This window comes from Melanotaenia boesemani, chromosome 9 (assembly GCF_017639745.1).
Source record: "Melanotaenia boesemani isolate fMelBoe1 chromosome 9, fMelBoe1.pri, whole genome shotgun sequence".
In the NCBI taxonomy this organism is placed as follows: Eukaryota; Metazoa; Chordata; class Actinopteri; order Atheriniformes; family Melanotaeniidae; genus Melanotaenia; species Melanotaenia boesemani.
Window position 1 is genome coordinate 22,038,277 of NC_055690.1, and position 21,565 is coordinate 22,059,841.

General features: G+C 40.1%; 1 protein-coding gene across 1 annotated transcript; it reads right to left on the reverse strand.

Annotated features, from left to right (window-relative positions):
• Nucleotides 1-213: 213 nt before the first annotated feature.
• Nucleotides 214-21,140, reverse strand: mettl16 (methyltransferase 16, N6-methyladenosin). Its single transcript, XM_041995160.1, has 10 exons — nt 21,004-21,140; nt 20,533-20,670; nt 12,909-13,096; nt 11,467-11,607; nt 10,253-10,368; nt 9,931-10,073; nt 7,373-7,442; nt 6,170-6,259; nt 1,778-1,951; nt 214-1,128 (listed from the first exon to the last, which is right to left on the reverse strand). Exons 2-10 carry the CDS (start codon nt 20,658-20,660, stop codon nt 520-522), a joined length of 1,659 nt encoding a protein of 552 aa, XP_041851094.1. The 5' UTR covers nt 20,661-20,670; nt 21,004-21,140; the 3' UTR covers nt 214-519.
• Nucleotides 21,141-21,565: the final 425 nt, after the last annotated feature.

Genomic DNA, 21,565 nt, shown 5'->3' on the forward strand with positions numbered 1-21,565 from the left:
CTTTTCCGGTCATTCACTCGACTCTGCCCAGGAAGTATGTCAGAAATGGCCAACTAAACAGTGTACAAAAATACTAAAAGTTCTCCAAGCACAGGAAGGGAACTTCCCTAAAGTATACGAAGTCTGTAAATTTATTATGTACTAGTAGTTGCTCAATTGTTGCTCTTAATTAACAATACAAGAAATTTTGATAGAAAGCACTCACACTCTCTTGTGGCCATTCAGAGATACTGCATCATCATAGGGTACTTCAAAATGCAACCCAAAAATGCAAACATTTTTATAAAAAGTTTCATTTATTCCAAATATTTTGACAACTTTGAGAACAAAGTATTAGGATAATCTGTATAATATCTTAAAAAGCTAAATAAAGATGATCAGATTATGGAATTCTACTGGTATAATAATTCTCCAGTAGTTTAATAGTTTATGAAAAACTAAAAAACATCCCTAAAATTAATACTTCACTGAATAATGTCTAAATAAACCATTTGAAAACAGGTCCTTTCCCTCTGAACATTAAGCCTTTGAAACAGATTTTAAAAGAGTGTTCCTCAGGTAAGTACGCAGCTGGTTCATCAGGTCTTTGTTCTGACCCTCGACCCAGTGCATCTCAATCACTACATCACGTTCCTCCAGCATCACATTCAGCAGACACTTGAACAGGAAGTTTTCAACCACACTGGGGCTCTGAGGGCGTGTGGGGGGTGTTTCACCAGCTGCAGCAGACGTTTCCTTCAGGTCCGTTTCCTGACCTGTTTCTGCACACGTGGAGGATTCCATGTCCACATCCTCACTTTTTACATTTTCTGAAACTTCTTCTTGTTCCCCAGGTTCATTCTTTTCCTCTTTTCTTGATTCGTGTGAAGACGTAGTTTTGCTCTCATCATCATCCTGACTGTTGCTGTTTGATGTGGAGGCGGGATGATTTTGGGAGGGAGTGCCGGTAGCAGGTGTGACCACACTGGGTTGAGAACTGGTTCCAGCGCAGTGAGGTGCCCTAGGAAGCTCTCTCAACTGACGTTTCTGTTCTCGTCTCTTCTGCCGTCCGTGAATCCACGTGTTCTCAACAGCGGTCAGAAAGAGGCTCTGCTCACGCTTTCCGCAAGGGACCCGTTTATGTAACACCTGTGGAACAACACAAGACCTTAACACCAGAACTGTAAACGCACCAAACTAACCCACAAATTCAGCACAAACATGAGCTGGCATTCAAACCAATAACAGTGTACCAAGAAAGCTGCAAAACCAGTTGTATTGAGGATTTACTTTAGGTATTCTAGCTAAATAAATCATCAATCCAAGATCCAAGTAGGTGTTAATATAAACTTTGTGCTCTCACACCTAATGATGCACAAAGGAAAACTTAGCATTTTTCCACACACAAAGGTTTTGCATTTATTGCTGACAATAAATCCAAAACCATCAGTTTGATGCCATGAATAAAACTAGAAGCACTCAGAGAGCACATGCCTCCACCAAGCCATTGTTATTTTAATTTTTTCTTGCCAAAGATTGTGGGCACTAATTATGAGTTAGAAGCTCTAATGTCAATATGATCCCTATCTCCCAATAGAAAAAAGATGCTTTGAAAAATTTATGGATGCAGGCGCTGAGCTGCACCATCCTCCATATCTAATCACTCATTTCTTATTCCATTTCTGAGATTTCCTGAAACTTTAATCAAAATCCATCCATAACTTTAAGTTATGTTGCTTACAGACATACAGACAACCCAACGGCTCTTTAGTGGCGCTAATGCAGCCAGAAGGCTCACCCGCAGCTCAGTGAGGGTCTTCTCCAGCAGGGCGGTGACGCTGTCCACGGGGCTGCAAGAAGTGCAGCCTGCAACCGAGGCCTTGGCCTGGAGCTCTATCAGTCCCGCCTCTGGTAGAGTGAACGACAGCGGTTTCTGGGACTTTTCCAGTTTACGCTTCTTACTGGGAGGAGACTGAGACAAAGCAGAGGTAGAGAAAGTTGTGCAAAAAATCTGCATTGGACATTATTCTGGACAAGAAGAACAATTGCAATGTATAAACCTTTGACTTGGTTTCCCTAACAGATGTCAGTGTAAGTGCTGCTCTCTGGGCTGTACATTTCTGGTGCTTTGTTGTCAATAAGATGATTTATAAGAGGTTCAGGATAATCTCAGGAATATTTATTATAATCTCCCGAAATGTGGGATTTTCTACCAGCCAGTGTAAACATATTTAACTTTTTGGATTTGATAGTACTGAGCAGCAGATGGCTCTTTGCTCCTAACCAATCATATGTTTTTACTTTGTGCATTTACTCCACTTAAAATACGGTTTGATTTGCTTTTTCTTGTTTAAATCAAATGTTTTATGTCAGCTGTGAACATGTTAAGCCCAAAGTGTCATAATGCTTTTTGTAATCTAATGTAATAACTCAGTACTCAAAACTGAAAGTTATCCACAAAAATAGGTAGTTTTGGATCAAAATAAATATTATTTTTAAATGTTTTAGATTTAAAATGTAATATCTACAAATATCTGAGTAGAAATAAAACAGCAGCTGCTGACAGTGTGTTAACCAAACAATGAACAAAATCCCTTATTTACTGGAACATTCAGAGAGACAAGAAAACTTGAAAGAAAAAGGAAAGTTAACAAGCACTGTTGTGGTTTGAAGGTTTAATTGAGCCCACCAACCTAAAGAAGGCGTGGTTCTGGCAAACTTGCTTCGTATTACACCTTTTTGGTCACATGAGTCTGAAGGTGAAATCAAAGCTGCCAGCAGGGGGCACCATGTACTCAGTACACGCAGGGTCACACCTTTTTATCCAATTTAAAAAAAAATCTCTGACAAAAGATAATTTTAAAGATGTTTAAAAACAGAATCAACAGTAAATAACTTTGTTCATCACATCTGAGAAAACGTTTGTCCTTATAAGCCTCACTGTCTTGCTATGGACTGAATGAGGGCCAGTTAAATATACTAAAACCCCCTGCAAATTGTTTTAATCTTCTCTGTTCTCACAATCACAAAGTTTTCATGCAAATATGAACATTTGCTAACAAATCCCTGGCATCAGTAAGTGATTCTTAAAATCCACATCACAGCATGTCTGTATCCAGGACTAGTGTAACGAGGACGGATGCTTGTTGTCCACCACAAGAGAGTGCTCTAACAACACAAACGCCACCTGAAGATGCAGTAAAGCAAACGGCTTCTTTCTAATCTGCTGTAACGTCAGTCTGTAATGGCGGTGGAGGTCAATATTTAACCACATTTGAATGCAAACGCTCGGCAGTGATTGTCCACGACACATCCACAGCAGCAGCTTATGTGAATGCTGTACTCATGAGTCACTGCAGTCAGGCTGTAATTGGGGAGGCAGCAGGGGTCTGCAGCAGCAAGGGAGCAGACAGCATGGCCGACTGACCTACAAACAGCAGAGTGGAGGAGCAGACTGTGACCTTCACACTGCTGCACTGATCTGGAGTCAGGTTCCAGTTACTGGTTTAGCTAAACATGCTGGAAAAACTTTATTTTCAATATTTCAATATATTTTTTTTTCTTTGAGATTAAATTCAATACTAGAAGTATTCAGAGAGCGAAGACCCCTGCCAAGCCAGTGTAATTTTAATTTTTTCCTGCCACTGATTGTGGGCATTATTTTTGAGGTCTTTTCTGAAGATTTCTGGATCCAGGCGGTGATGCAGATCACCCCCAAAATTCAATCACTTGTTCCTAATTTCACTTCTGAGATTTCCTGAAAATTTAATCAAAACCTCTCTCTCTCTCTCTCTCTCTCTCTCTCTCTCTCTCTCTCTCTCTCTATATATATATATATATATATATATATATATATATATATATATATATATATATATATATATATATATATATATATATATATATATATATATATATATATAGAGAGAGAGAGAGAGAGAGAGAGAGAGAGAGAGATTGACACTTCTAATTAATGGGCTGACAATGGATGTGGCCTTGTCTGGTTGCTTGTTACGAGTTTGTTTTTTTTTCCTTCTTATTGTTTGTCCCAGAAGTCTCTTCCCCCTTCCCTTGATGCTCTGCATGCCTTGCATTTCATTGAACAAGGAAAATCAATAAAATCCATCAATCCAAACCTGTACTGAAACTCCTTGACATAGTACTTTCTACTAATACACACACACTTTAACACAAAGCATGAAAAAAACATGTGTACATGCACTCATCTCCAGTGAATGACATCCTCTTTGGACTCTGCTGCTCTCTCACTCTATTATTAATCCCTCTTACTCTCACCTCACAGACACACTGTGCATAGAAAACAACCTTGCATCAAAATCTGACCCAATTTTAAAACCCAGACACAGTAAAAGCCTAGGTCCAACAACAGCTAGCCCTTGCTGGTATAATCAAAAGTTTACTTCCTGGGTTCATTAACACCTCATACAGTCCTTACAAATAAACATGCACACAAAATGGAAAAAACAAATCACTGAAGATTTCACCTCCACACTAGAAATCATATTCTGATAAGCCTTCTCCTCTCAACCCCCATTTTCTTTCAGTTCCAAACTGCTGCATGGACTCTGAACCTTCCTGATCCCTTCTCCTGCCAGAGACCTGTATAAGGAGCAGTGAGCCTCAGGGTGGCAATAAGCCCTGCAGTCTTTTCTGCAAACATGTATTTTTATTCTGTCTGCCTGTGCTTTGTGTAGCCACCTCTTTTGTCTGTGCCTACCTACTACAATTATTTTTCAAATGCAATATTCCTGCATCTTTTTTTTTCTTACATCTTACAAATGTTTATCACTCAAGAAGGCAAAAGTATGTTTATACTATAAAATGAAGGAAACAACTATTTTTCTGCAGTTGACACTGAAGGTAATAATTAAGTTATTTCATTGAATGTCTACCTTTGTACAACTAACCAACCACAGCATGAGAGGGTGTTAACATCACAAATTTGTTAGTGTTTCAGAGAGCTAAAGACATGAAAACAGCTGGGTTCATTTTGAAAAAGATATGAAGGGGTGTAGAATTTAAGTACATGTTCAACCATCCAACAACCAGTACTGACAGGGTGCACAGAAAGCTTTCTGAAACAATGCAGTCATACACAGACATAAAAAGACATTCATGTGCCTCTCCAGCCCACTGAGAAGAGAAAAGACAGATCCTTGATGGAAATAGTGATTTTTTCCTTTAAGATTGACAAAAAAAAATTAGTCTAAAGAGTTATTGCATATTTTAAACAGGTAAATCAGAGTAAAATTATCATTAAAACTGATCCATTTAAAACAATTTCCTCTTGGATGAGATTTGTGATTTTTCATGTTTAAACCATCTCTTTTGTATTGGTAGTAATGCTAGTTAGCTGGCTGCAAAGGTCAGGAAGTGGTTAAGTGGGTCACAGCTGCATGCCTGTCACATATGTTATGATCTATATAGAACATTAATGAGCCTGCCAAGCATATAGACAATCATAGAGACATGTATAGTAGCAGAATTGGGCTGCAGACCGTGCAAAGAATCATACATGCAGAAACGTCTGTCATATAACCACACACACAATCACACAGTAAACACACGTGCTTAAGGGTCTGCCTGGTAATGATGGCGAGCAGCTTCTGAGCGTGAATAACTGTGGGTCTGTGGGAGCATGGAGGAGGAGTGAGAGGGCAAGACGAAGAAATGTAGGCCAATCATTCTGCTCAACTGCTTTTGTGCAGAAAAGCCAAAACAGAGAGAACTCCAAACAAACAGCCATCATCTCCTCCACCTGCCGCCATTTGTTTGATTTGGTCCAACATCACAGCAGCTTCCATTCTTGTCCTCGCTCTACGCCACTTGTTATTTTTGTTAATTTACGACTCTCCCTGTACAGACAAGTCAGTGACGTGGTGTGAGCGCAGTCTTGCCCTGGCAACTGTTGCCTGGCTACAGCATGCTATAAATCCCATAAACATCTCCCATGAGGAAGGAGTAAGTGCACATAATGGACCAAAGCAGGAGGGAGAGAGGATCCAGTGAGGAGAGGGGCAGAGGTGGTGCATTATTGAGGAGGTGGTCTGTGAATGCGTGAATCTGAAGGCAGTCGGCACTACACAAAGTTTCAAATTCTGTCAACTAATTTTGTTACCAACCTCTATTGACACAAAATAATCTAGACTACACATTAGCAGGAACTTACTGGAACAGTCACATCGTCATAGAAACTCCAGGCCAGCGCCCACCGCATAGTCCGTCCCTGGTAGAACTCAGTGTGGGTCACTTTAGGCACCTGAGCAAACAAGAAATAGAAAGAAGAAGATGATCAGGAACAAATGCTCAATGTGCTCAGTTACACATTGAAAACATATATAAAGCTGCATGTGTGATCAACTCAATGTTTAATACTTCATAAATTGGAGCTGATGAAATGTAAACATGTATTTCCACCAGCTGACTGACTGGTTCATAGTGATCCAGTTTACACAGTGGAAGTTTAGGGTTAGTGAAGTATGCTGTATCAGGAATAGTTGACTGCTACTGGACTTGACTCCATCCGCCCATAATTACTGTTCTCCTTTGGACATAACCACCTCCCAGTGTTAAACTAAGGCTTCCAAATTTAAATAGGTTGGCAACTTATTTGCAAAGAAATGTTCCCACTTATGCTGGCAACGCTGTCATAATTCCAGTTCAGAGCTGTCTGGTGTCTCTTTTCACCATTTTCTGATCTAAAAACATGAATGTTTAAACAAGACCAATAAAAAAAATCTCCAAGTCCATTATGTATTTTCATCACACAAAGAAAACAGGACATACTGAGGAGAAAATAGCATAATGGATGATACAGGCATTAGTATATTAAGCAGAGCAGATTTCTTTTTACACACACTTTAAAATGAGGCAGCAGCTTCCAACCTGGATATAAGCCAAGACTGCACTTACTACGATGAGCAGAGATGGCAGCCTCAAACCTCTTCCAGAGGTTCAAGGGCTGGCAGGTGCAGACCGGGGTAACATGCAAGAAAAGAGACTGGCGCAGGACCAGAGTCCTGAAGCAGTCAGGAGTCATGTGCTGGGTTATTAGTTCAGCTAATGATGCTAATGCATGTTAGCTACAGAGTGCCATGTGAGTCAGTCATGCACTGCTGACAGAAAGTGGCTCATTCATGGCTCATTTGTGACACTGGCTTATTAGAAAAGGCTGATCTACTTCTTCTGCAGTTCAAATAAACACCCTATCATTAGTGCAGAGAGGAGTGACATGAGTGTAAAGATTATTTTAATAAGCTGTTATCATTGCCTGCTCTGGGCTGTGTTCCTACAAGAACAAACTCTGATAAGAAGTGAGCTTGTGAATGAATTTACAGGTTTCACTTTGTTCTGGGTCTCAGTAGATGCTTACCCCTTGCTTCTTCAGCTCCTCTTTCAAAGGTGCCAGGCTACATTTCTTCCCCAACATGCAACTGTACCACCTGCAGAAAGAAGAATCCATATCAACCAACTGTGTGTGTGTATTCATGAGTGACTGGGTTAGAGGCTCACAGCCCAGACCTGAACTACAAAGAAGAGATCAAACAAGCAGAGGTGGGCTTTAGGGAATAACACAAAGGCAAACAGAAAATAAAAGAGAAAGAAAAACATCCGTGTGTGCACAGTCCTGCAGGGCTGGAAAAGCTGTTTTGAAGTCATCCCATGGTGGAGGCCTAATCAATAATCCCTGCTGTGCAATAAAGATATGAGGTTGGTCTGATCAATGAGTAGTAAAGTCCAGCTGGGGCAGATGGAGAGGAAAGACGAACACATTAGGGAGTGCCAGTCTGGCAAGATGGCTGGTTGTGGTGTGTCCTCTAGGCTAGAAAGCAAAGACACCGTACAGCTTGTTATCACTTCACAGTTCAAAAGCCAGCATCTGTGATGTATGAAGAGCATTACTGCCTGTGGCAAAGGTAACTTGCACATCTGAGAAGAAATCATTAATGTTTAACATTATATAAAGCTTCTGGAGCAGCATTCCATGCCAGATAATGTCTTTTCAGGGAAAGCCTCCTTCATTCCAGCAATGTTAAACAACACTGCTTGTGTTGTAAAAGCATGGCTCTGCACCAAACTGGCTTGTCTTTACCTGCCAATTACCAATTAAAATGCAGCAGCAGAGGCCTTGAACTGCTGAGCAGTTAAAAACCTGCATCAAAAGGGGAAAGGAAAAAAAAAAGGTGATGCAACATAGCAAAATGAAACCTGTCCCAGCACATTCAGTACAAGAGTAAAATTGTCTAAATATGAGGTTTAAATGATTTGAAAGCTACTGAATTATGTTGCCATTTACACCATCTGAATATTTTTAGCAAATTAAAAGAAAAAAGTGGGTGACACAGAAAAACACCTTAGGTGTAATTTGCTAATAAATCATTGTCAGAAACATACCTTCAGCATCAACTCATAATTAATATCACATATCCGGTCTCACATATTACTACTTTAAGTTATTAACTCATAAGAAAAAAATATACAGATTACTGCTATTTTTTCAGCATAATAACTGGTTTTTGATAAAGATGCAAATAAATATATTGTAAAGTTCTTTTCCAGTTAAAGAAGATCTGATCATAGTCTACCTTAAAGCCAACATTTTTTTCCTCCCAGAGTAACAAACCTCTAAACACCTGTTTTAATAAAATGACATCATATAAACTGTTTTACTTTTCATTGACTCTCAAGTTGGGGAAGTGTGATGATGCCTAGAAGGTAAAGGAGCTGGGAGAGCAACATGTCAAACCACTGCTGACACAATGAAATATTGATCGGCTCTAATATTCACAGATGTTCCCCACTTTTCACCACAGTGGGGAGCAACACACAGATGAGATTCCTGAGTACCACACTAACCTCCACCAGCAGCTCTCATGTGCAGCTGCATCAGCGGCCATAATCAGTCTTCCCTCTTAACACGTTATTATGACTTTAGCGCCAGAGAAGGTCGTTTTGATAAACAGGATGATGAATTAGGCATATTAGATAAACTCTAACTGCAGTTTTGAGTATTTGGCTGCATATAATACTCACTGCTGTCTGACAGTAATTACTCCATTGTGGAAAGGGGGGAATTAGGAGCAGGGCAGGGTGATGGGGTGTCTCAATGGGCCAATCATAAGGGATGGCAGCGTTTCCATGGACACCTGGATGCTCTGGGCTCCCAGCATGCCTCTGGGAGGTGACAGCTGGCTCCGGTTGGTTTGGTCTGGAGCTTCAAATCTGTTAAATAAGTCTATGTTCCCTCTGACCATCTTTCCTCACTATATGAGTCTAATATGAAAGCAGGCAGGTGTTAACATTGGTCCTCTTAGGACACTTTTCTCTCCACCGAAGCAATGTGAAAACACTCGCTGCAACACACACACACACACACACACACACACACACACACACACACACACACACACACACGCACACACACACACACACACACACAAACACACACACACTCCCTGTAGGAGGCCAAGCAGGTGTGGCATATCTAATCAGTTTTACTAGCTCCACTCTACCCAGGTCACACTCGGCTGCCCTGGTGACAGCCCTGCTAACGGGGGAGGGTAAAATGATGGCAGCTGGAGAGACCTCCACCCACCCACCCATACACAGCTGCTCCCTGTGGGCTCCCGGATGCAGCACAGGGTGGGCGTGTGCCAAAACCATTACAGCAAATGTAGGTGACGGCTCCATCACTGAGCAGCAAACTATCTGCCCATTTCCCCTCTTGATACCTCTCCTTCACTGGAGCTCTCAGTGGCTATTTAAAGCTCTCTCCAGGCCTCTCCACAACCATCAAAACTGCGGCACTGTCACCATTAGCTAATTTAATAAGTGTGTGATCAGAGTGTTTTGATGTTTTTTGTTTTTTTTAATAGGCTTATAATACACCTTCAAATAACCCATAATTAAAAAGTCACACTTTTTCCTTACCGAAGACGTTTCTTGAGCTGCAGGCTATCCTGAATGATCCTCTTGACAAACTCCAGTTCACCACCCTCTGCCATGATCTCCGTCACCCCACCTGTGTTCACTGAACTGGGAGGAGGTCGCCGTGAGTTCCTGGAGTTTACCCCCTGGAGAGAGCAACAAGACAAACAGAGATCAGGATAAAATCTTGTTAGAGGCCTCTCAGTTTCATTCTACTTACTCTCTGGGAGGCAAATCCTTTAGGTTTAAAGAACTGAGCTTTAAAATTAAAACATACAAACAGGACTCCAGCAAAACACCTTAAATGTTTAAGACAAATGTTTACCTTTGCTTCTAACTGGTTGGCAAAAAATGGAGGGTTGCACATGCAAAAGTCGTAAACTATTTCAGTCTCTTCTTTCAAGGCATCCATCAGCAAAGTCTTCTGAGGGACTTTCACCACTGAGGAAGGTTAAAAAAAAAACACTGAAATGAGGTGAGGACTTGTAAACAGGTTGATTTGAACTTATGGCCCCTCTGTAGGGAAACATTGTGAAATTCATAACTTTCCCTCCAAAAGAGGGCTTCTAAATATGTCTATAGTTGTTCTCATACACCAGAGATTCTCAGACAAATGCAGACAGTTTAGTCCAGACTTTTTCCACAGATACACGTCACAGCAGGACATTCTGTGCTGAAGATTGTCTCTCTCACAGCTGGCAGTGTTAGAGAGCCTGGGTTGATATCCTCTGTCATGGAGCAGAAGGAAAACCCAGGTGCAAAAACTCTGTGTGCAACACCAAGGCTAACACCTTCTGGTATGTTGTCAATTCCCAGAGTTTGAACAGATGTCAAAGGTTTTAACATGTGCTGCTCAGAGAGGCAAACACATGCAAGTTATATACCAACCATGACCTGAGAACCAGACATACAGAATCTAATTAATATTTGAAGACTTATGGTAAGGTAGTATTAGTGAGATGCTTCAGCAAATTTCAAACACTAAAAAGGATGCTGACATCAGAAGGCTCTTTTTGGTCCTGAGTAAGAATCCAAACACCAGAGGTATGCACTTTACTATCACAGGAGACAAAGTTTCAACCTTTTATTTGAAAAATTATCTCAATTCAGTTTAGACAGCTATCAATGATAGCTGATTTTATTTTATTAGGTACTGTTACAGAATGTGAACTGCTCAAATCTCCCCCTGAAAATAGAAAATTAAAAACAAAGTAGTGGGGAAAAAGACACTGTTAAGTTGATAAAGGTCTGGGACATTTGCTTCTAGTCTTATTAATGTTAGAAGACATTTGACAGTTCTGACAGTAGACTCTCTACGTTTTGTGTATGTTCATATTTTAGAAATCCAATCTAGTTCTGACAGCTCCGAATCCATTTGTGTGAATCCACTGATATTTTACATTTTAGCCATAAAACTGAGCCAATAACTGTTGCTTCTTAAAACTAATTCAGTCAGATAATGAAAAAAAGACGACTAGTGTTTAGATTTGTTTGTGTGTTGGCTCAAGGTACATGTCACTATGATTGGACCACACTCACCTTTAACCAGGTCAGACAGGTTGTTCTGCTCCACGTTCTTTTTTGCATAGTCAAAGCAGATATCATCCACCTCTGTAGCAAGGAAGTACCAGCCATTCATTGTAGCCCCCAACAAGGGGTAGATACAAGACGCCCCGGTGCCTGAGGACACAGGAAACCAATGCAGATCCCCACTTGACAGTGACGAATGTATCATGATGAGGATTGATTGTGGCTGTCACTAAACAATATGGAAATGTGCTGCTGTGCTGTTTAAAGTAAATTAGGGTAAGAAGAAAAAGATGTCCAAAAATGTGGAGTGGTGTGTTTCCAAATAATTATCTTGCACTTAGAAGCCAATAAATGTCAGGTCCAACAGTGATTATTAAATCAGGTAAATCTAAAAGGCTGCATAACTCAGTCCAGGTTCACAAAGAGATCTGTTAGGCACTGACAGTTAGTGGTGATCAATCAGCCAGCAGACAGCTTCAGTCTGCTTCAAAACACTTCCTGAATGCAACAGAGGACACACACCTGCCTGATAGCACATCAAAAAAAGCATGTAAAGCATGTTCCGTTTTGCTGACCAACAGAATGGACACAAGTGGTGAATGTAAGTGGCTGCAGGTAATGGGGACACTGGGAATCATCCAGCTCCTCTGGGAGCAGACAGTTTTTACTTTTACTGCAAGTCAGGTATGTTGTAGGAGAGCGATGTTCATTTTTAAAATGATTTCATGTCAGAATTAAACAAATCTTGTTGGCTAAATTTTAAAGTAAACTTTAATCTTTTTAACTTTAATGTTTGTGATAGGTGTTGCACGGTTTTTGCCTTTTATTGCACAGCTCAATTTTACTTTATTTTCTACTGCAGGGAGAACCCCGTCAACATGAGCAGAATCAGCTGCTGGTCAGCTGCACAGTGTGAATGTGAGGTGGAACAGAAGGGTCAGCAAACATCTATCCTCAGTGTGTTGAGTGGGCAATACACTGTGAAAGTGAGTGAGTAAATCTTGAGTTAGAGCGTCACAGAGCTTAATGCCATTTAACGATACAAAAGCAAGTGTGTAAATCCATCTTAGCATGGCTTGAATTTATAATTTATAAATTATGCCCGTGGTTACATCTTCAGAATGAGATATCAGTTATGTTATCCATACAACAAATATCCAAATTCTGTTTTTAGAAAACATGGAAGTGAGCCAGTGTGTGCATAAATTAGGCACTGGCACTGATGCAGATATACTTGTTTTACACAGGTGAGTCTTCCATCTGAAAAGTCAGTGGTCTGCAGTGCCTAACCTAACTTGGAACCACGACTGAGGAAGTCTTAAAAGTATCTTTTAGAACTACATTGGAAAAAAAATAAGTCAATGGAAAATAATTCAAAAAAGACACCACTGCAACACTGCAAGGTTGACATGAAGCAGTGCCGGCTGTGCCACAAACAGTGATGGTCATACCGATGTCTATGCCTCTGCGCAGTTGCTTCTGGCCATCGATGAGGTCCTCCACCCAGTGGATGTAGTTGAGGCGCAGCGGGACAGTGGGTATGAGGCGCTCCAGAGGGATCTCAATGGTCAAACCGAAGTCCTCTTTTAACAGGGTGCAGGTTAGAGCTCGCACTGCCTCTGGCTCTTTAAAGTTCACACTAGTGGAAAAACACATTAAGCCAAATGAGTAAAACAAAATGAGCATAAGATGCACAGATGACAAAGATAAAAAAAATCCAAACTGAAATACAACTATACCCGGTCCAAACTAAACCTTATCTGCTATTTTCTTGTATTTTTGTACATTCTTTCCAAAGGTAATGCACATTATTATAAACCAAGGTGCTGTGAAACCTGAACCTCCTTAAGAATAATTTCACTGCAGTGTCCTACTTACCTGCTAGTTTTACTACAGCAGCCACCTGACAGCAGTTTACCAAACTGCTCTTAATACAGCATTTCATTAACCTGCTGGAGCTCTCTGCTCTAAGCTCCAATACTTCTCATTACATACAAACGCACACATGAGGAACAGCTGGGAGATAAGCAGCCCCATCAATTCATATTCCCTAGCTGATAACAAAGAAATTCACATATTCAACACAACTCAGACCTCCTGCTCTTTATTCCCAAATCCCAGTCCCACTCATTTGGTCTCCTCCACGTGTTTAATGATTTCAGCTGTCATGCAGAATGAGTGGGTGAGATAGGTGTAATTAAGGCTTCGCTGTGTGGTTTTGCACCTTGGCAGAAGCAATTAGACACATCCTAGTGATGGGAGCGTCTGGTGCCACATGATGCTGGTGTGAATATATTCCAGCTTAAGAAAAACATTTACAGCTGGTACAGATGGAGATAGAAAATGAGATCAAAAGCAATTAATATTTGATTTTGTTTTTACTATCCAACTTATAGCTAACCAGTTGCACATAAACTAGTGAAACATTTTTCTGTGGCAGTGTTCATCTCATCATGATAACACATAAAAGAGTAACGTTTCACTTTTTACTGCAGATTAAATCAATGAAAAGTTAAAAGTAGCTACAAAGGTTGATGCTGGTTTCCCTGACTACAAACTGACTGAAGGACTTTGTCACTGTATCACACAAACTCCCATCAGCACCAAATGCCATGTGTTTTGGCAACATGTAAGTAAATTACAGAATATCCTCTTATAAAATGCCTTAAAAATTACGTTTCACAAAGCAGGTTAACTCAGTTTATTAAATTCCATTTCAAACAAGACTGGCAACAAAACGAGCCAAAAACTTTCCTCACTGTAAAAAAACAAAACAAAACTGTACTTTCATTCAGGATTGATAAAGACGAATGAGCTCAAATAAGTGGCCATTTATCTCTACAGTCCAGCATCAATCTTATCCTGCATCTCTTCCCCTTATGAACATATATAGAGTTAATGGTCCAGTTTCAACAGCTGTTGACCTCTTAACAGAAAAACCAACATCTGGCTCCTCTGAGGATCTGCAACACGATAGTAGAAAGCGAACAAGTGAAGAAATTTGCACTTTTAAAATCTGGGGAGGAATCGGGCTAATAAGGGAGAAGCAATAAATCAGCATATTGCTCACACGCTCTGAAAATGAAAGCAGACTTCTCTCATCTGTCCAGCTCTTAGATATTCTGCCCTCTTTCATTTTTCCTCAGAGGCATCATTAGATAAAAATCAATATTCAGAGAGGGAGGCTGCTCAGGCCAGCACTCTATTTTTAGCCCTTTATGTGTGTGCAGACCGATGGCTCCCATCAGCAGCACTGCGAATGCCACATCACCATGGCAACCCCACCTACTGAACAGCTGAGGGGAGTACGTAAATTCAGCCACGCTGGAGCAATGGCTGATGGCAGAAGAAGCGTGAGCGCGCCCGCGACTTACGCCTCTGCTGCCACGTAGGTTCACCGCTGCGTGCTTACACCAAATATTGTGGCCAACGGGATGCAGTATGGGACAAGTGCGATAAGGAAATGCGTGGCGAGGTGAGATGTGAAGTAGTGCAACAAATCAGCTTGTGTTCAGGTAGAACTGGACCAGGTGAGACGGAGCTGCAGTATCAGTTGATTCTGTGAAGAAAGAGGATCAAGTGCTGAGAGGCTGAAAGAAAAGTTGTTTCAGATGGAGGAGGAAGTGATGACTTCAGTAAACTGGAAGGGGGTATGGGGTTGGTGTGTTTACTGCTGATACAGACAACTGGCTTACATGATCAGCATGAAAACACACAGTAACACTCTGCCCACAGAAAGGTGACCTTCAAGGTGCATCTAACACACTCACACTGCTAAGAAACATTTTGTGCTGACTAGCAGCACCTTTTCTTATGTCAGTTTTTTGGTTTCCACATTTTTGAATGTGGAAAGTCATGCCTGAAGTCATTTTGTAATTCCAAAGAAACACCAAACAGAAGAAAGGGAGGGTCCCAGGCCTTTCCAGGCCTGCCAAGAGACATAGTCCCTCCAGTCTGTCCAGGGTCTTCCACAGAGCATCCTCCCAGTGGGACGTGCCCAGGACCAGGAAAACGTCCAGGAGGCATCCTGACCAGATGCCCCGCAGCTGCTCTACTCTGAACCCCTCCTGGATGACCCAGCTTCTCACCCCACCTCCTCGGGAGAGTCCTGCCACCCTGTACTGGACACTCATTTTGGTCTTATTTGTAGACTGTTTCAATCATTTCACCCATTTATTTTTTAAAGGAATACTATATAAGCTTTCAACCTTAAAATTCTGTGCTTCTGACTTATTTGATGGAACACTATAATTCACTATTTACATTTGTGGAGCTGTCATTTCCCTGCAGCATCCCAAGATTGAGAAACTACACACTACGCTAATATGGGAAAAATCTAATTGGGATTTTTCTGACAAATATTGGGATTGCAATTTTATTTTTAAATTCCAGCTCCTGTTCAGTGTTAATACAGAAATATATTTTCTATATGAGATGGAGGATTATCATACAGTATGGGATCAAAATGAGTGGCTTCACTTCACTTACCAAATATATGATGCAACCTGTGGCCAAAACACTGACGTTTTCTCTAGAACAAGTTTATATTGTGTCCTTGTAGTAACAACTAAACAGTCTGATGTTATTTATCTGATTTACACCACAGCTCCTCATCAGTCTCTACGTGATTTCTGTTCACGCAGCAGTTTCGGCCCAGTGCCACAAGCACAGGTGTGCACACTCCAACCAGCAGAGAACACATATCAGACAATATGAAGCTTCATCTGCTTCACTTATGCTGAGAACTTCATGTCCATCAACAAGCTGAATCTAACATCACTGTTAGAATTTTTGAGTCGTATTACGGCTTAAAATGGATCCAATATGCTTTGTAGGTTTTATTAACACCAACACGTTATCAACACATGACACCCAGAGTTCCTCTGTCCTCTCTGCGCTGCGGCTGCCTCCTCCCTTCCTCCAACCAGCCGAGAGAGCGCAGATGATAATAAGCTAGTGTGGGGAATTAAATAACACAAATCTGACATAAACGTATTTGAGGCTCATAATAGAATCACGGCCAGAATCATTTCTTGAACCCTACTTGGACCCTTTCTTGGACCCTATTGTTGCACAAGAAAGAAAGTGAGTGGATTTGTAAAACTGTGTATGCTGCAGGTTTAAAACCTGGATCAGGCGGCATGTAACATGTAAATTAATTGATATGCTAATTGCAATGTCTTAAATTGTAATTTCAATTAAAAAACAATGAATCGTTCAGGTCTGCACACTTCACACTTTTGTTCTAGAAATAAGTATGACTTGACAGCCATATTTTGCTTTACAGCACCACGTCAGACACCATCAAAGGACACATTGGCCGTGTTGAACGTAGACCATGGCTGTTGAGTTAAAAAAAAAAACAAGAGTCAACCACAGACTGGCTTTTACTGACCGGAGCTCAGAGAAGAGACAGGATGCAATACGGAAAGCAAATTAGCCGTTATCAGGGGTACCAAAGTGTAACGTCCAGTACTGATGTTTTAAAGTTTGAGGTGGTCCTCCCCATAGGGGATCCAAATAGTTAAAAGAAGGTTTAGATATATTTAGATAAATTCAGATATGTTTCACCAGAACTAATGTGACTGTTTATTTAACTAATAAATACCTTTAAACAGAACATCTATGCCTACCTAGATGTTAAAACAACAACATGTGTCTGACTCACCTGTTATGTGTGTACAGAGTTGATAATAGTCATGATAATGTAATCATCCAGGAATTTAGAAAAATTAAACAAAAGTGAACTAAATGTGGAAGTGAAACAAGTGAATACAGCTTTTTCTTATCCGAGGAGTCTTACTGTCAAAGACTCTGAAATGCTTTGATTTAAGTTATCTGATGCTGATTCATCAATTCCACACAAAAATAAATAGATGCTCCCACTTCATGTGTGGTGGCGTGTCCAGAAGTGGTATATCTCAAAACATGGACATCACTGCTGATGAATTGTTGTTTTTTTAACCAAAAACATATTTTTTGGAGGGTGAAATTTACCCATTGACAACAATCACATTTCATAACTAGCTGTAACCAGATAAATGAGAAGAGCTTTGGTTCTGTCCTGACAGAAAGTCATGGGTGCAGAAATGCGAGAAATTTAATGAGTGAAATTTGTGAATATGCTGCCCAACCTGAAGCAGCGATTTTCCTTCTCATCTCCGATCAAACAGTTAAAGAAAAAAAATCTGAATATTAATGACTATGCTTCATATCACTGTAGGTTACATTTGTCGATATAATATCACCAGGGATCTTAATTATACCTTCGTTTTTCCTCTTTTACCACGACTGTGCTTGTTAATAAATCTGAACATTTCTAAATTAAATGTCACCCAGGCTGCTGAATTTTTAATAACCATTCCTTCCTCCTAATCCCACCCCTCTATCTCCCTGATCCAAGTCCCCCAACAATGAAACATCCAGACTGTTTTTTGGGGGTTTATCTTTTCTTCATTTCCCTTTCAATCCACCATGTTTCTGCTGCTAACTCTGCTCCGAACCGCTATCAGTCCTCTCCACCGACAGTCCTGAAATGAGGGGACACATATCTCCTCTGAGGACTGAGTGAGTGTCTCCCCAAGATTACTCCAATCCCTCAACTTACTGCTAAGATACTTAAAAAGCCAGCAAATGAATTCCTTAAAAAATACAAAACCACACTAATCCTTCCACTGATGGAACATCAGGCTGATGGAGAAGAGGAACCACATTTCTGCAGACAACTAACCAAAGCTGTAACCATACACACAACGTGTTATGCAAATCCTGAACATATGCTCATGCTGCAAGCGAAGATGAATAAACCCTTGTTTGCCCATGTTTGCCATGCACAATGTTTCCTTTGTTGATAATGTTGGTGCAAAGAAGATAAAAATATTTACAGGACATTGCAGTCATGAAGTAGAACAAACGCTTGAAAATTTGTTGATGTGACTCTGGACAGTCAGATAATCAACCAGTCTCACGTAGGAAGAAACTAGCATAAACCAAAAGCTACAATGAAGCCCAAGCATGACCAATGCTCCATTTCTGCTCATATTTTCCTATTGTCACAAAAATTCACACACATAACTAAAAACACACTGTCACACTCTCTAATTGTCCAAATTTAGTGTTCATGCTGACAGTCAAACCCAAACACTGCCAGCTCTTTGTTCATCATCTGTCTGTCTGAGGGAAGCACAGACAAGAAACACACACACACAAAAACGCTACAAAACGTTAATTAACACCTGTCACTACAGGACATGGAGTGAGCTTTTCCAGTGTGCCCACACATGCACACTCAGTCCACAGTCGGATGACTGACTGGCCACTTGACAGCCACAAAAGACCGACCCACAATAACATGTTCGCAGTCACACACAGATGTTGGGACTCATTGTGGTGACACCACGTCGAAATTCATCTGCATAACACTTAGAATAACAAGTGGTTTCCTCACAGAGCAGACACACTACCTGTTCCAGACTAGAAAAACAAAGAGGGATGACAGGAGTCCAACAATAACTGCCAATTATGACGTTTGCTGTCGCTGCGTTCTGGTGGATAGATCAATAAAACAAAAGTAGATACATATAAAACACCAAGATAATGCCTTGTTCAACAAAATAAAAAAATGTTTTGTAGCTTTCCATAATACTAGCTTATTAGTGTGATTTACATAATGTAGATCAAGATGTCTGTTAAAGGCCTCAGAAAACCATCACCAGACCCAAAAGCATGTCTAATTTCAATCCAACCAATTCCCAGCTGTGACGTCATAAGTTTATATACTGGTTCAACATTAATGGACACTCATCAATACTTGTGCTTTAAGGGACTGAATATATAAAGACAACAAGACTTCATGAGCACACACTGCTTGATGTCAATAGCACTAATTCCACCAGACATATTCGTACTCTCTACATTCACCTGCCCCAAAGTTTTTTTTTCGTACCATTTCTCAGGCAAGGCAGGGCAATTTTTTTTGTATAGCACATTTCATGTACAAGACAATTCAAAGTGCTTTACATAAAACATTTCAGCAGGGTGCAGAAAGCAATACAAGTGCAAAAAAAAAAAAAAGATTAAAAGAAATGCAATTAATGAAATAAAAACAGAATAAAGATGCGAAAATAAAATAGATAAAATGCAAGAAATAAAATTCCAGTGTGGGGAAAGACTATATTAAAACATGATTCCAGCTTAAAAGAACCAGATGTAGATTTTGACTTCTAAATAAAAACTACTGAAAGCTAGCTGAGTTTGGTTCCCATAAGGTATAAAGGGTTGAGCTTCATCTTACTGTTGCATACGGTGAATTATTTACCAGGTTATTTGTATCCTCAATCAATTCCATTGCCTCAGCTTGGTTATCTGATAGCTTGGCTTTAACCACATCTGTGCAGCATATAACGTGTACCTCCATCACTACTAAATAAATTATGGTAGACGGCAGATTTTATGACTGATATCTGTTCACTTTGAAAGATTATTACTATCACTAGTACTGATGTAAAAAATGCAATCACTGAAGCCAGGGTATTAAAAATTAAATGGAAAATGACAAACATGGTCTAATGTGAGCATCACATTGTCTGAGTGCAAGCCTGTGTCACTTTTGCTGAATGGGGTAAATGTAAACTCTTTAGTTAAAGATACGTTTAAAAAACTTTTGTGGAACCAACTTTGTGCATAAGGTCATTCAAAGAAATCACCTCACAATGTTACCACAAAAATGGCATCTGCACAATGTTCACATTCATTAGCACAGTCTCCATAATTTGAATATGATGCTTCCTTAGAAATTCACGAGGTGAAGCAAAGAAGGGCTTTCTCCATCTGGCTTGATGTTAACAGTAAAATCAGAACTGTGTGGACAGGAACTTGTAGTGTATGTGTAGTTAATGTCAAATTCAAAGACGGCCATCTGCGCTGTTTTCCTATTCAAACATTTAAATTACTTACTTAAATTAAAAGTTTGCATCAAATAAGAAAACTCAGCAACTGCAGATTAGCGGAAAATGAATATATCATGTCTGCTGCATCATAAAACAAAAGTGGGGTCAGCTGGTTTTGGGTACTTACACGGGTCTTCCTGTGAGGCTGGTGTGCACATGCTGTTGGAAGTCTGGATATTTGGAGGCCAGGTAAGCAAAGTCCGGAGGTTTGTCCTTGTACCGGTTCCGAGAATGCATGGACTTATTTAGAGCCATAGTGACAGCCCTAAGAGACAAAGAGCAAATATAACCCATGCATGAGAGTACATAACCAAATGAACAGTGAACAGTTGTTTTAAAGTAGTTTATGACCAAAATGACACTAAAAATACGAAAATCAGATTAATCTTCTCAATCACTTCGAACAGCTGAAAGTCAGTAACACAAATTCTGTACGACTGACATCCATATTAAAGCCTGGTTTTATTTACTGTAAGATAGAGATAAACAAATCTCCGCATTAAGAAAATAAACACTGACGGAAAAGGCCACTGCACTGAAGCTAACTTTTCATTTCTTTTCTTAAAATAATATGTATATACTTATCCGGATCTTGTACCTGCTTGTCTTCACAGCGGGTTTATGTCGTGGCTGTTTATATTTTTTAAGTGTCGCTGAAGTATTTTAATCAGCAACAGTGAAGTGAAGTCAACACAACTCACGTTGTTGAAACGTTTCTCCACTTTCAGTAACTCTCTTCCTGGACGTCCTCGACGTCATCTCTCTACGCCAAGCGCGTTGACGTAATCAAGACGGCACACTTCTACCCATTCACCCCGCTTATCTGGGGTTCACTTACTTACATAAAAACATTGTTCCACTCAATTTTCTTCTTAAGAAATGTATCTGTATTTTATAATACATTTTCAAAGTGATTTATAAGATTTATCTTTTTCATTGCTTTTTCAGTTGACATGTCTACTTTTTGTGTGAAAAATATTAAATTTAACATGTCCTGAAACATTTCTGTGCATTGAGAATAAAATGTCTGTTAGGATTTATATGTTTTGAAAGTGTTCCTTCTGACTAAATCAGAACAGTTCAGTGATGCTTTAGTGATATTTTGCTTGAGCTCTTAGGTCATGTTATAGAATATTACCTGGGTTGAAGTTAAAAAGCTG

Coding starts and splice junctions, on each gene's coding strand:
- mettl16 (XM_041995160.1), bottom strand. CDS start 20,660: ATGGCTCTAAATAAGTCCATGCATTCTCGGAACCGGTACAAGGACAAA. Junction 11,608..12,908: donor GCGCAGAGGCATAGACATCG/GTATGACCATCA, acceptor CTGTGTCCTCAG/GCACCGGGGCGTCTTGTATC. Junction 6,260..7,372: donor AGGAGCTGAAGAAGCAAGGG/GTAAGCATCTAC, acceptor TTGTTTGCTCAG/GTGCCTAAAGTGACCCACAC.